The 16,080-nt window shown below is 40.1% G+C and overlaps 1 protein-coding gene across 16 annotated transcripts in view; it reads right to left on the minus strand.

Moving 5' to 3' along the window:
• Window positions 1-6,277: 6,277 nt before the first annotated feature.
• LOC100651044 (DNA N6-methyl adenine demethylase) overlaps window positions 6,278-16,080 on the minus strand; it is a 383,971-nt gene continuing 374,168 nt past the window's right edge. For 14 of the 16 annotated variants that reach the window (XM_048408475.1, XM_048408469.1, XM_048408473.1 and 11 more), the window contains 2 exons: window positions 14,872-14,913; window positions 6,278-14,184 (listed from right to left, as the gene is read on the minus strand). In XM_048408475.1, the coding sequence (XP_048264432.1) occupies window positions 12,712-14,184; window positions 14,872-14,913 (1,515 nt within the window). In that variant the 3' untranslated portion in view covers window positions 6,278-12,711. The remainder of the gene's footprint in view (window positions 14,185-14,871; window positions 14,914-16,080) is intronic. The other 2 variants (XM_012312331.3, XM_012312329.3) reach the window with 1 other exon arrangement.

Genomic DNA, 16,080 nt, shown 5'->3' on the forward strand with positions numbered 1-16,080 from the left:
GACCCGAGACTGGGTAAAAAACTGGTTACAATAATGAGTCTACCTGTCCGCAGCTGTCTGTGTAGACGACACAGTGAGCGTTTTGGGGGACCACTTGGGCCCCGACAGTGGCTAAGGCTGCTAAGGCGATCCACATGCAGCAAACGAGGCAGTGTTCGGTACGGTTTTTTTTATTATTATATATTTTTTTGAAGTATTTGGTAGCAGTAGTTTTTTTTTTATTATCATTACATATATTATTATTTTGTATATATATATTTTTAAATTTGATTTGGTTTGGTTTGGTTTGGTTTTTGGTTTTATTCGTGGTTTTTCATTAGCAGTCGATCGAATTCGGTGGAGAAGGCACCAAAATCAAAGTGAAGTACGCCGAACGTGCCCTCGGAGCACCCAGGTACATGTACACGGAAAAAAAGAATTCGAGTATGTTGTAGGTAGTAGTAGTAGTAGTAGTAGTAGTAATAGTAGTAGTGGTAGTAGTAGTGGTAGTGATAGTAGTAGTAGTAGTAGTAGTAGTAGTAGTAGTAGTCGTAGTAGTAGTGGTAATGGTAATAGTAGTGCAGTAGTAGTAATAGTAGTGATGGTAGTAGCAGTAATTGTTGTTGTTGGTTTTATTGATTCAAAGGTGGATATTTTATTATTTTTAAATTATTGTCGCATTAGTCGTCGCATCGTTCGTTGGAAGATGTCCGCCAGAAAAGAGGGAACACGGAGATGTAGTTTTTCGCGATTATTGTTTATTTTTCGCAAAGTTTTGTAATATTTTTTTTTTTGGTAGTGGACATCGTCGCAGCGGTTGCGTTATTCCGTTGTTTCACGGTCGGTTTATGGACAAAAATGGTCAACGTTGGCGGCGGGGAATGGCCAAGGGGTTGCAACAGAATGATTATGTGTATGTCGCGTATGTATGATAAAAATTGTGTACAACACGCGCGTTATCCGTGTATATATGTGCATTTATCATTGTCGTTATACGCGTATCGAAAATTATCGCGCGAGTCGAAGATGTTCGCGAAGCCATGAAATGATGCGTTTTTTCGTGTACAAGTGTATTCATATATATATCACCATTTTTCGTTTTTTGTTGTTGTATTTTTGTTGTATTTTATTGATATTTTTGACGTTTCGTTAATGAGAAAGAATAGATGCATGTACCAGGGTGTAGAAAATGTATATACGCGGACATACATATGCCAAACAAACATGGTAAATTATAACGTGAATTACGATTGTCGTCGTTGTTTCACGGGTGATGGGCGGACATGGCGGCGATAATGCGGCAGCGGTGCACACATACCAAGCCAGCGTTCAAATATTTAGTTGTACGTGTGTACGTGTGTGAGTATCGTGTATCGACCACGTGTGAACGCATCGATGACGATCGAGAAAGAGATGGATTCCGCGTGATAACACGTGCAGAAAAAAGGATAATCGGAAGTGGAACGGTATCAGTTCGAGGAAAGATATCGTGAAACGGCCCATCACCGAGATTCGTTCGCCGACCGAGTAATATCGCGTATATTTAATTTATTTTATCGTCGTGATGTAGAAGCGAGCACGTGTGACGGCAGAAAAAGATTGAATAACCGTGTGTGTATAACGAGTGCGAATTTCACGGAGAAAATGGGATAGAAGAGAGAAGATGGTGGCGAGGATAGTAGGGGAGATATTCGAGTAGGAAATAGAAAGTGGATAAAACGGGAAGTAGGGAAAAAGAGGAAAGAAAAAGGAGGAAAAGGGAAGAAAAGGGAAGAAAAGGAAAAATGAAAATCCCCGCCGAATAGAAACGAAAGGAAGAAAAATTAAAATAGAAAGGGAGGGAAGAAGGAGAGAAGGTGAGGATCGGTCGAACGTGTAGAGGTTCGGCGGCAGCGCACGGATCGGGAAATGGTCACAATCGCCACATGAATGTAATTAATCGGAGAAGGAGTATTCAGGATTGGATTTCGCAGCAGTCGTCGCAGATTCCGTGGAACGGGTGGATAACTCAGGCACGTACGGCGTTTCAGGATCAATTTCAGGATCGGGAGAGGGTGATTCGGGCACGTGCGTTAGAGGGCCGGTGTGGTGCGGTCGTGGTGGACGTTGGCAGAGAGAGTGAGAGAGTGAGTGAGTGAGTGAGTGAGTGAGTGAGTGAGTGAGTGAGTGAGTGAGTGAGTGAGTGAGTGAATGAGTGAGTGAGTGAGTGAGAAAGAGAGAGAGAGAGAGAGAGAGAGAGTCGGAATAGTAATCGTCGACGGAACCGGAATGTAAGCGTTGACGGGACGGAGATCAAACAATTGTATGCGTGGTAATTTTCGATCGAAAGACGTGCGGTGGAAATCCAGGCGAGGGCAAGCATGAAACAGAAAGTTTAAAGAGAAGATTATGAACGATCGCGCGATTCAACGTGCAACTGATTGCTTTTGCTATCTGGGATCGAATATGTGTGTACACGCAGTGAATTGTTCTCTTTGTTTCCTTTTGCTAGTATGTACCCGTGTATATGCGTTTATAGATATTAGGTTGTTTTGTAAATAAACGTCGAGATGCTGTCTCAACCATTCGTAAATGTAAAAATAATTTGCAGTGGTTGTTTCGGTCTGCGTTATTTTGTTTAGAACGACGGTCATCTGCATAAACCAGCGAGTTCGTAGAACGTACAAGAATTGCGCCGTACGAGAAGAAAGTGTAGCGATGACATTTATCATGTAACAACCTAATATGCAGTAACTTGTGTATACGTTTGTATGTGAGCACGTTTTACGCTTCAAGAAACAAACAAAATACAGTACAATTCACAGCAATAAATGTTTAACTACGTGTCTAACATGGTTTCTCGTTCCGTGACGAGCAACTCTTGTTACAAGAAAGCGGAGAATGAACGATTTCGAACCAAATTTTGTTCGATCTTAATGCAATCGTGCTGTTCCGCGATATAGACACTTGTAAATAATAAAAAGATTATATTCGCATGCGCTTAAGCTTCGTTATTTCAGGTTATGTTCGTGTGATTATGTATCCCGTTCGTATTGTGTGAAAATTTATACATATACAGCGTGTTCACGCTATTAATCGGCGCTTCTTTCGTAAATGGCAAATCTATCCTTTTTTATTTTTCTGATTTATCAATGGTAGATTTGCGAATCCATTTACGAAGGAGATGTTGAGAAATAACGAGCGTGCTGTACATGTACGTAAATACCTACTACGTGTATGAATTAACGACGATGTCGCAGCGTTAAAACAGAATCGCAATTATGAAATTAAAATAAACAGAGACAGAGATAGAAATTGCATGAGAGAGAAAGACATAGAAATAGATATAAAGAGATATAGCAAAGAAACAATTTTTATTTCGTTCGTACATGATAGGCGGTGAAAGATACAGAGAAAAAAGATACGAGCACAAGCCATCGATGTCACTTTTATCTACGAAACGCGTGTCGCGTGTTGAAAGCCGTTAAAAAAATGTACGATATATATTTATAACTACGTGCGCGCTAATCAAAATACAGAGAAGAAGCGATGTATATACGCGTCTAAAGAAACAGTCTCGCTTGATAAAACGAGATTATTACGAATTAATTAATCGTGAAGCGTCGAGGTGCTTGAAGCTTGCATATGCGACAAAATAAAGTGCTACTGCGATACTTACATCGGAAAGAGTGCTTCACATCGGTTTCTATATCGACACAGGTGTATACGGATTAGACAGAACTACGATCTGACCCGATATCCAAACACGATATACGTACATCTATATATTCTCTTTTTCTTCGAAAGCATCTATCACAATTTTCGGTCCGTTCGGTTGATTCCGTTCGAACGTATCGTTCAAGCTAATAGTCTGATCGCTCGAGTCGTATTTCAAGATATTCAAAACGAAATTACGCTGGACGACAGGGGGAATCGGTTCTGTCCATTCATATCCACCGATCGGCCGTCATACGTTGGACGTTAGAGTGCGGCGATAAACCATCGGTCAAATCGTCCTGGCCATTCGAGTGCAGCTCCGGCTTAATTTGCTCCAGCTCTGTTCGTGCGGTGCCATGAACATTTATTTTACGTATTCGCGATATGTAATGGCATCGACGAGTACTTTTCGCGTTTATTTTTTCTTTTTTTGTCTGAAATGGTCGCGGCCGCGCGGAGTCGCGCGTACGTTTCGTGTCACTCTTATACTATGATGAAAATCATCGGCATATATACCTATACATATATGCGTGGTTAACGAATGATTGGAAAAGTAGCGTCGCGATAATGAAAACGAATAACGTATTCCTCGACGAGGAAAGAATCGATCGTTCGATCGATCGATATTTTCTCTCTTTCTGACACCGATACTTTTTTCTGTTTTCGTCACTTGCTATTTCACATTCTTATAATCTTTTTCCGTATCTCTTTCGTTCATTTTATAGTCGATGACACAGAACGTCGCGTAGCGTTAAGATTCGTGAAATCGTCGAACAATTCTGCGTAGCACTCTTCTCGCCTTTGAATCGCAAGGCAATTTTTAAAGCGATCGAAACAGGTGAGGAGGCCTCGGCGCGTTATAGTACTGTATATATATATGTGTGTATATATATATATATACTTGATGCGATCAAAAGCGTGGATTATAATATATATATATATATGTATAGAGATATGTATAAAATATACATAGGTTGTAAATAGAGATGCATGAATACAGCCTGTTTCGGTAACACAGCCTTTGGAATCACGATCTCTCGGTAATATCCGGTTTTGCTTCTGGTTTACCGAGACTCGATTCGTGTTGCAAAGGTCTCTCTCCATGTGCCAAGCAATTACAAAACAATTCAGTAGGCACACGCGCGAATTTCTTACACAGGCGAGATAGCGGCGAAATAATATAATAATCGAAGCTGAATAAGAAGCCGACCGAACGCAAAGGTGGATTACTTGGATCGGAAGTTACTTCGAAGAAGGTCGATTTCCGTTCCTTTCTACGTTTCTCGTTCGATCGCCGATTATACGTGTATTCGATGACATTAAATCCGGCTTCTTCGCCTCTGCCTCTTAGGCATACGTATTTTGCAACGTGTTTCTTCGAAACGTTAATTTTATTTTCTCTTGCTTTGGCTATTTGGCATTTGGCCATAATAAAGTATATCTCGAAATGACTTTTTTTAATCCTAATTTTAAAGAAGATAATTTTAAAAGATAGTCGATCGGAAGCACAACGTACACGCAATTCATATGTTTCGTATCGACCTTCTTCTCGACGATTATTAGTAAAATCGTAATGGAAGGAGAGGAGAACTCTCTCTAATGTGGCGATTGTTGATAAAATCGTGGATGAGGGAGAGGTATATCGACGTGACAAGATATACGGATAATATACCTAGACGTTACTCCTCTGTGTCTCTGAATTTCGCAACTAAAGCGCAGGAGAAGCTGTGGTAGAGGCGGAAAGGTCAGGAACATTTATATATAGATGTACAGTACATATATAGGATATATATCTGTACATATGTATATAACGTAATTTTACGTTTAGAGAGACGAGAAAGAAATAGAGAGTAGTAAAAAAAAAAAAAAAAAGAAGAAAAAAGGGAAAATGCGAGCTGTACGCTCGCTTTGACGACGTCCGTCGTAATAAAGAAGCGGCTAACGTCTACATACAAGGTTTCAGAAAACGACCGTGTGCTTGGCATCGTCTAAATTCTAAAGTGTGCGCCCTTCGAAGCGTGACGGAAAAAACAATTTCCACGACAAATTCAACAATCACTTTCTTTTTCACTCTCCTCTCTCTTTTGATCCATCGAGTACGCGAACAGCTTTGAAAACGAATCGAAATAAATAATCGCAGAAATAAAATCGCGCAAATGATAAACGAAATTGAAACACCGGCGAACGAAATACACGAAATATTGAAAATGATAATTGGGTCACTGCCGATAATTCGATTTTCCTCGGATGCTAAATAAATTGCGAAAGAATGCTACGTTCGATAATTGATCGATAAATTTGAAGATAAATACTAGAAAAAAATTTGAAAAAAAGAACGCTGAAAAAGTAAGTAACAATACAAGCACCAAGTCGAACAGATTGTCAAAGGATATTAAAAACAAGGGAAGCAGGAAGCGAGGCTAAGACTGTGAGCTATTAGGGGCGCAATATCGAGTAATACATGAGTATATGTATACATATACATATATAACATATATAACGTATATGTATATATATATATATAGATATAAATATTACAAGGGATTAGCGAGTTCTCGGGAAGTTTCGTTTCGATAGAAAGAGATGAAATAAGAAGCATTAATAAAACAAATATTCATGCATTTCTCAAGCATTATTATTACAAATACTGGCTGACTCCTTGACAAACCCCGTGAGCGTGCACGCGCAAAAACGCATTCGGGACCTCGAAGACTCATTTGCATCATCGTTTCATTTTCATTCGTTCTCTTAAAATTTCGTGTTTTTTTCCTTCTCGTATTAAATTGTTTTCTACCTAACACTATCTCTTTCCTTACTATCCCTTATTTTCTCTCGATTCTTAAACGTGTATATTCTTTTTCTGCTGTTTATCTGTGAGTCGACGACGCAGGCTACACGCGGCTATATCATATACTCGTATTATCGTATTCTATGGTATGTACGTGTAACGTAGTTAATCCATCGATAACCGTTAATTCGATTCCTCGACATTGGAAAATGAATGACGTGTCGTTCTTTTCTTTTTTTCCTTTTTCTCTCCTCTATTCTCATAGGACGAATTTTCTCGTCTCGCGGTTATCATTATCGTTTCGCTTTCATGGACGTGACGATATCGTGCAACGCGAACCTACGTGTCCATGTGTATGTATATGTGTATGTATATGTATATGTATATCATAATCACGTGTGACTTGGTGAACACCAACACGCATACAAATGGTCAAGAAATCCTTCGAATCCGTTTACAATCGTTAAATCGCATCTTTCTCGTTCGTCGACATTCTACGTTCTTTCTTTCTGCATTCTCTCTACGTCCCCGAGGTTGTCGCTGGTATAACGTTAATAGCGTCAAAGACTGTGATCCGTTCCTCCGACGTCGTTTCAGACGATTGCATACACGACTATTTCGACATTCGATTTTTCGACGTGGCGTGCATGAAATAACGTACAAGTATAATTGAAAACATCAGAGACAAAACGGTACATGATAATAAATACTATCTGTATGTAGTACGCCGTGAAACGTGGATTTCTTTCTTATATCGTTTATAATCCTTAATTCACATTTTATATGTATAATATGTATATATGTATAATAGATCGGCATAGTTCGTAATATAATATGGTTACCACCTTAGCAACGATGGTCGATTATCTTGCGACATATACCGACCACGTTTTTTCGTTGCACGATATCTATGCAGATGCAACATTAATCGATAGGTATGCTTACGTTCGTATTTAATATAAATATAATTATTATATATCATGTAAGTATCATATATGTATATTAGACGTTGAATGCTTTTTTAATGTGTTTTTCTCGAGTTTACTCTTGTATACTCTAGTACACGTGTGTCGTTTGTGTGCAACGGTGTACGAGTGCAAGGGGAAGGCACTTGCGCTGTTTTTCGATCGACACCTCGTGGAAAGTTTGGCACTGCGTATTCTTTCATCGATGATTGTCCGTTAAAAGTTGACTCGAATCGAACAAGTATCGAAAAAGCAAGAAAACAAACGAAGGAAAAAGATTTGTAAAATTATTATCGAATATTTCGAAACTATTGAAATTTCTACACCGATACGCAGAAAGATGCAGTTCCAGAATTTCGCTGAGGATCTAGGAAAAATCCAGCCACCCTCTCGGTGTGTACGTACAAGTGTGAACAGCGAGTTGAGGAACCCTAGAGTTGTCGGTTCATGTGCGTGACTCGTTAGAAACCGGAAATACGCCTACAATACTTATGCGCAACCTCTGTGCGAGGCATTTTCGAGGCCGTTCGAATTCGTTCACGAACCGTGTTTATCGATACGTTATTTGAGTATCTCTGTATACAGGGTGTATCTAACGGTACTAGCACGAAAATATTCGGCTTGGCGTAGCTACAGCAAGATACAATATGTCGTGTGAAAGTCTTTATATTTCAACTATCGTGTTTTAGAATCTTTTAGCAAGAAAATAGTTTCTCTCGATAAGACAAACAAGTAGTCTGATGTATTAAAAAAAAACAAAGTATTACATGACAATTCTTTAGTTTCAAATTTTCCAGTGCGGTTTTTGATTTGCTCGCTATAAAGTTTTCTACGTCTACGTACTAATTGGGATATTTACGAGATACACCCTGCATCTATATCTGTGTGCGTGTGCGTGTGTACGTGTATGCGTATGTGTGTGTAAAGATGTAAATGGCAAGGTGTATGCCAGAGTACGTGTATACATGTCGCGTGTCCTCTGCGAATACGTATTTGTCAGCGTTATATGTACATCAAAAAAGTACCATCACAACGAATTATCATTTTGCTTTCTTCCAGAGTTTCTTCGCTTCTGGCCGCGAAAATAACGACAATCGCTTCGTCTATGCTTCGTCCGTCAATACAAAATAACCGCGTTTACACTCTGTCGCTATGGAAGACCGTGTTTCCTGAACAATGTTGCTCCCGCAATGGGAGGATACCGTAAAAATCGACCACGAATCGTCTCGACGTTTTGTGCGTGTCGTATTTTGCGCGCACATTCTGTGCATATGTTCTGTGTGTACATATGTGTCTCTGTAAGTATGTATATAGTATACTCTATTTCAATCGCAGCAGAAAAATTGCCTTCAAATTTCGCGGCCAAAACGAAAGGAACCGGGAGGAAACGAGAACACGCGTTCGAGAATTTCCTCTTCGAGATACTCGACAACTTCCTACTTTCTTTTTAAACTTTTAACAAAATAAGAATAACAAAATGTTTTTTTACAGTTCATTTGACAATTATCAATGGTGTACGGATTAAAGAAAACTAATTCCTGGTTACAAAAATACTAATTGAAATTTTGTTTAAATAATCGCCATCACATAGTACCACGTACTCCACGGCTACTCTTATCTGATTCTTTAACCTCTTTCTCCTCTTCACTGTATATGCCAGTGAATATTTTAATATGTATGTACTTATATACAATACATATATGAATATCTATACATACAATATACTCTTGTTTATTCCTTCGTACGTAGAGAAAATTATTATTTACACACATATATAGATCTACAATATGTTTAAATATAATATACGTATATTTATATATATTTCTTTTTTCATCGTTAGTTATTATCGTATCATCGTCATCATTATCATCATCATTGTAATCATCGTAATCGCTACTTCGACTAAACGAACTTTCAAATCACTGGTAGACACGAGTGCGAATACGCAAGACAGAGAAAATCTCTGTCACCCTTTCTTTTTTACTCATCGGCGGGCGATATTTCCTTTCTTTTTCGCGTAACATAACCGCATTTTCGGTCATCTTTCTCTTTCATGTACTCGAATTAATTACTGTTCGATAAGAAGTGCGCAAATATATATCGTATATGTATATATGTATGCTAATTATATTTAACGCGTATGCATGTATAGATATATAATGTATATATTTCTTTGTCTCTTGACGATTACTCGCGTGTATCTGTTGAACGTTTTTGTGCGGTCGTGTACCATTAATGCGCATGTGAACTCGTTTCATATACGTTTCTCTTTTGTGTAAGTGTTTTCTTTTTGTTTTGTTCTTTTCTTCCTTACAATAATTATCGAGAGCCTCCTCTCATCTTCCTCTCTGTATCTTCTTTTCTCTCGAATTCAGCCTTTTCCTTAATGCGTGGTTTCGTTTCTGTTTTTTTTTTTTTTTTTTCTATTCGTATCCTCTAATCGCGTAAATGCATGTCTTTTTCTGTTATTTTTCCCTTTTTTTTTCGTATTTTAATCGATTTTCTCTTAATCATTCGTTAACTCTATCGTATCACTCCGCGTTACGCTCTTTTTGTGTTTTCCTTACGATCGGTTTATTTTCTTTTCCGTTTTTCATTTTCCCTCTCGGCTAAATGCATAAGCTCGTGAGTTGCAATTGACGAGGTTCACTGTATGCAAATTATACTCCCCCGAATTGAATACGTAAAAGACAGCACAGACTGTCTTCAGGTGTTTCGCACGCAGTTATATACTAATAGATAAATATATATATGTGTATGTGTATGTGTGTGTGTGTGTGGGTGTGTGTACGTGCGCGCGCGCGCGCGCGCGTGTGTGTCTGTGTGTGTATAATCATAGCGCTAGATAAAATGAGACAGGACGAAGTCTGTTTGCTAAAATCTATGCACGTACGTTAATCGTTTAAAAGTATCGCCCGAAACACGACGGCGTTTCTGCTTCAATCTCATCGATGTGCAAGGTGTTTCTAGGAAACATACGTTAGTATAATAGTTGCAATTAATTTCTAAAACTAAGTGGAAAGGGCGGAGTTCGGATCGGTAGAAATTTCAGTGACAATTCCGATGACACCAGTCTCAAGTATCAATGATCGGCGTTATTCGATTTAATTATCAAGGCGAAACGATGCTGAAAAAGTACGATTATCCTTACTAAAGTAAATGTAAGATTCGTAAAGAATGAAAATTCGTTTCTCTTTGTCTCACTGTTTTCCTTCTTTTCCGCTCCGCCTCTCCGTTTCTTTAAGAGTAACCTATGATAAATAATTAAAAATAATAAAAATCTGAGAAACGATAAACGAACAATATATAGCGAATAAAATTCCACAGACTTCGACTACAAAGGATTGAACGCAGACTAACGCGAAATATTCGTAGTGGCAACCATATTTCTGACGCTAGGCTACATTCGTGATAACGAATGTTACGACTTATGCGTGTCATCGTTCACGGTGAGTTCCCGTTAAATCTGCGATTTTCAAGCGTTTTCTTTTCTTACGTGCTTGATAGATTTACGTATTCAGACACTTTCGCCTCAAAGGTAAAAGCTCTGTTCGTTGCCGCGTCAAATATTGAAAATATACGTGGCTAAAATTATAAATTTCCTGGTAGCTGACAGATTCTAAATTTATCTTATGAGACTAAAATTAATAACAAGACGCGTTAATACAACAACTCATAAATTGTCAAATATTCTGATTTTAAAACTTTTTCTTCTCTAACTCACAGCTCAGGAATTAAACAATCCGGAAATAATTTCTTATTATTGCACGTTACTTTTACTAAGAAAGAACAAATGTCCGAATAGTTTTGTGCTACAGCGTACGCGAATTCTGGTGCCTCTGTAAATATTTCACGTAGGACTGCAGTACTTTTAATAACACGTAAGCAATTAAATTAATATTAATCGGTAATCGACTCGGAATGGCTTCAACAGGCCAACCGAAAAGATTACAACGGGATTAACAATATTCTATGACTTAAAAAGGCAAGTTTCGTGTACCCGCGTAACGTGACTTAGGCCGAGCATCGCTTCCGTCCATCTTCACGTAGAAAATAAAAAATATATAGAATATATTATATACGTAATATAGAACAAACACCTATATATATATAGAATACAATAATCAATCTGATGATCTGACGAAGGAACGATATTCTTTCTTCGATAGGTCATAACAAACGAAACAATATTCTGAACAAAAGAAAACAAAGGGTTACGTGGTGTCACGCGGTATAAATTTCAACAAATTTTTCGTCTCACTCCTAGTATTTATCGTACCAAATAACGTACGCTACAACAGTAAAATCACTCGCATTTTTCCTCCTCTCGGAACTACAAACAAAGGAAATAAAGAAACGTTATACGTTTAATGGTATACAGCTAGAGCGTGTTTAAAAAAAAAAGAAAATAAAAATGAGGAATAAGAAGAAGCGATAGTCGCGATTAAAAACTTATTCCGATGGCTCGTGCAATTGGCAAGTCTTCGTGTAGAGTCGCTCTATTCAAGACAGAAAATAATAGATAAGAATGGGGAAAATAAAACGCGAAACGATCAAATCGAACCGCCGTGCGTGGACGTTTCGGCATTGCTACTTTCGCCACAACGAAACGGGTTAGAAATGAAAAAAGATTGAATCGTATTCGTCAAAAGTTCTCGCGTCGTTATTTTCTATTCGTCACGTGTAAGCGTTACACATATCTACGAAACGCTCCAAGTGGAATAGAGTCGATAAGGCACTGTTCACCGACAATGTCTGACTAGAAAGTGAATCTACATTTTTCGGAACTCTTGTTTGTTTGTTTATTTCTTTGTTACGCGTTTCTCATCCCTTATTTCGACGTTTCATTTCTCGTTTCGCATCCGCTCGCTGTATATTCTCTCTTTCATCAACAGGAACGGTCGCGTTCACCTTACATATTCAATTCCTTGTACGCTACAACGACACACATTTATATCTAGCTAAACTCCGTATTTATCCTTCGCGGTAAATGAAAAAATAGGTCAGCAACGTTGATCTAATCTTCGATATCCAATTCCATATTCTACGACTCACTCTACGAAGCTACGTCAAACGAATAAAAATTAACACACACGAAAAAACTCCTCGGCCCTGATATCTCGAAGATCGCCGGACCACGAAGAAGATCCGAAAGAGTCGGCACGCGGCGTTCCCATTCGAAAGAGAGGACGCAGAGGACCCAGAAGAAGGAACCATAACGTTCGTAGACGTGGAAGAGGAAGAAACATGTTGCCTCCTCTCCAATCGTCCGACGAAATTCATTTACGAGGTCTTCATCTTTTTGTACGGCTGCATGATCACGCCCGAGCTGACTGGAATAGCAACCTGTGGTTGCGCCGCGATCGTCGCCGGATTTGGAATCTGCGGTATCTGTGGGACACCCGGTACACCAGCCGCCGCGACGCCAGCCGCGACTCCAGGCATGCTGGCGACACCCGGTAGAACCGTGTAGGGATTTTGGACGTAAGGATTACCTTGGACCGCGGCCGCAGCGCCAGGAACCCCAGGTATCGAGGCTTGAACGTAAGGATTTGGCAAGATCTGTTGCCTCATCAACGAGTAAGGATTGATAGGAGCGCCGGTGGGTGGTCTCGAGTAGGCCAAAATTCCAGCGGAAAGCGGAGAGGCCAAGGCGCCGGGAATCCCCGCTAGGTTCGGAATCACCGGCCTAGGTGTCGCCGTTGTCGCCGGTAATCCGGCGACCCCTGCGCTTCCAGCTGCCGCGGCTGGATTCACCAGAGCTTGTTTGTTCAAAGCTACACCGGTATAATTCAGGGCGGTAAGCTGATTAATACCGTAAGATTGCGACGCCTGAGACAGCTTAATGGCTTTCGCGTAATTCTTCTGGGCGACCTCTTTCGCGAGAGCGGCAGGATCAAGGTGCGTAGGCAATCCGGAAGCCATGCCGAGGCTGTTGAGCATGTTCAACCCAGCCACGTTCGAGGCATTGTAGTTGGACATCGATACCATATTCGTGACCGATGGTACGTTCGTCATGGAGGCCATGGAGGCCATGTTAACCACGCCTGGCATCGAGCTCAGACCAGCGACTGAAGTCAATGGACTCATCGCGGGCTGCACGGAAGCAGCTGACAATGCCAATTGGTTCTGTATCTGTTGTTGCTGCTGTTGTAATTGATGTTGCTGGTGTTGCTGGTGCTGGTGCTGCTGCTGCTGGTGTTGCTGCTGAGCTTGTTGCTGTTGATGCTGCGCCTGTTGGTGTTGTTGGTGTTGCTGCTGTTGCTGTTGTTGTTGTTGTTGTTGTTGCGAAATCGTCGAGGGACTCGCGTGATTCAATTCGGGGGAGTTATGCGCGTTTTCTGACGCGTCGTGATTCTGCGTCGCATTCGGCTGCTTGTTATTGCCGCTACTATTGTTACTGTTATTGTCGGCGGTTGGAGGTGGTGGCGGTGGATTGTTGCAGGGATCCATCAGCACGCCATTGTTGGCGTCGGCGCAGTTATTCACTGTGGCGCCACTGGTTCCCTGAGAGGAGGAGGAGGACTGAACCACCACCGCGTGGTGGTTGCTTTGCACGTTCGGGGGTTGCACGACCGATTGGTTAGAGGTTTGAGTGGGTAGGGGTGGTGTTCCAGTGTACTCACATGACACAGGCACGAACGGCTGCTGCAGCTGCATTAACTGTTGATAGGTCGTCGCGCCGGTTGGCTGATAGACCGGCATGCCGGACTTGTCGCCCGCCGGTCGTTTATACGGAACCATTCCTGGGAAGGCCTGTAAAACAGAATCATGGAAAACGGTTGCGATTAGTAAGAATAACGATTCGTCGTCCGCAGGGGTGGGCCTAGCGAGCGGAGTCTTCCGGACGAACAACGCAACACGCGCCGTCTTTTTCAGGTCTTTTTGCTTCCCGTTGTTCTTTTTTTTCGTTTTTTCTTTATCTTTTCACGTTTAGGGAACGATCATCGGTGCTGCGAGATTCGTTTCGCGTAGGAAACTGCTTTTTCAAGTACAAACGTGGCTTGAGTTAAGTAAATTTGTTTATTTTTTATATCGTCGCAGCAAGAAACACTTGGACGTTAACTCGCGTTAAAAAATAAATATACGTGTATTTTTATTACTCGTGAAAAAATATCGAAAATCTTACAAGAGACAATGATATTTATCGTCAATACGGTTAAGCGTTTCGACAAAATTTCACCGGATGCAAGAATATACGGCACAACGCGGGAAAAGTACTATAAAATCGTTTCCTCTCGTTCTTTTTCGTTTAATTCGAATCATTAAACGCGCGGAAATAATGTATGGTGTATATGTGCGCAAAAGGCGCGAGATCGAAACAAAGAAAAGTACTGCATGAATTACATATAATATATAATATATGGTTATCGTTAATTTTATATTATTATTATTTCTCTTTTTTTTTTTTTGTATGATTCAGTGGTTAGATTCTGCACTTACAAAGTTCTCGTAGTAGAACGATCCGACAGACTTCATGTCCATCTGCAACAAAGACAGGATCGGTTTCAACTAATTTCGAGGAAGAGGTTGTACGAGTTGCGTCTGTATAATTGGATTTTTGTAGGAAGATGAGACATAAAAAGAGGGGTATCGGTTCTCAGAGAAATAGAATTAGGTATGTATATTCAATCGTTGGGTAAACATATCACGACAAAAATAGGTAGTAATAGTGGTAGTAACGGTACCAATGATAATAGTTAGTTAGTAGTTAGTAGTAAATAGTAGTGATAGTAGTGTGTAAAAGTTGTGCCGATGACGCAGCTTGCGGCGACGTTCCTAAATGACGACGATCGTTGTTGTATAACTGCAAGATTCTCATTTCTGTTCTGCTCTTTTTTTCTTTCGTTTTTGCTCATTCTTTTGTTTCGGCTGTTTCGCTCTATCTTTTTGGTTATCATTTCGTAACGACATTCGTTTCTTTTCGTTTTCGACGATCCCTGCCTCTACGATATCGAAGAAACGTGTCAGAAAGACCAGCCAGTTAGTTATTATTACATGGAACACACCGTGTCACGGGGCCAATTAAAGAGAGAATCGTTGATCCTGCTTGAATTCAAAGTCAAGTTGATCCATTACAAAAACGTATAACGCCGAACGCAAACACGGACGATACTGTTCGCTTTTTTTTTCCTATTTAAGGTAGCCTAGGAGCAACAGAGATAAATAGACAGACAGAGATAGAGAAACAGAGAGAAATAGAGAAAAGATAACAGAGAATAGAGAAATTTGAGTTTTCCTCGATCTCTTGATCGAAATCGAATCCTGCTTCGATCTCGTGAAGTTCCCTTGGATAATCTGCCGTGTATCTGTATATAGTAATCGTAGACGAAAAATCTTTAAACGAAGAAGGATCGGACGAAAAATCGGGGATCGTTTGATCGAAAGCTTCCTGGCTGAAAAAAAAAGAAAATAAGAACAGATTGCTCAACGTTATAACGAGAAAAAGATAAACAGAAACGGACTCGCGAAGAAAAAGCTCTGAGCAGATACAAACACGATGATACGATGGATCATCGATCGAGTGGCGGACAGAAGAAGCGGAACGAAAGGAAAAAATGTGTTTATTCTTTCATTTTTTATTGTTTTCTAGAAAAAGTGTCGAAAGGTTAAGTTAGAGAAGAAGAAAGATATAGAGGAAGCTGCACAGAG

Source organism: Bombus terrestris, chromosome 9 (assembly GCF_910591885.1).
Source record: "Bombus terrestris chromosome 9, iyBomTerr1.2, whole genome shotgun sequence".
Taxonomy (NCBI): Eukaryota; Metazoa; Arthropoda; class Insecta; order Hymenoptera; family Apidae; genus Bombus; species Bombus terrestris.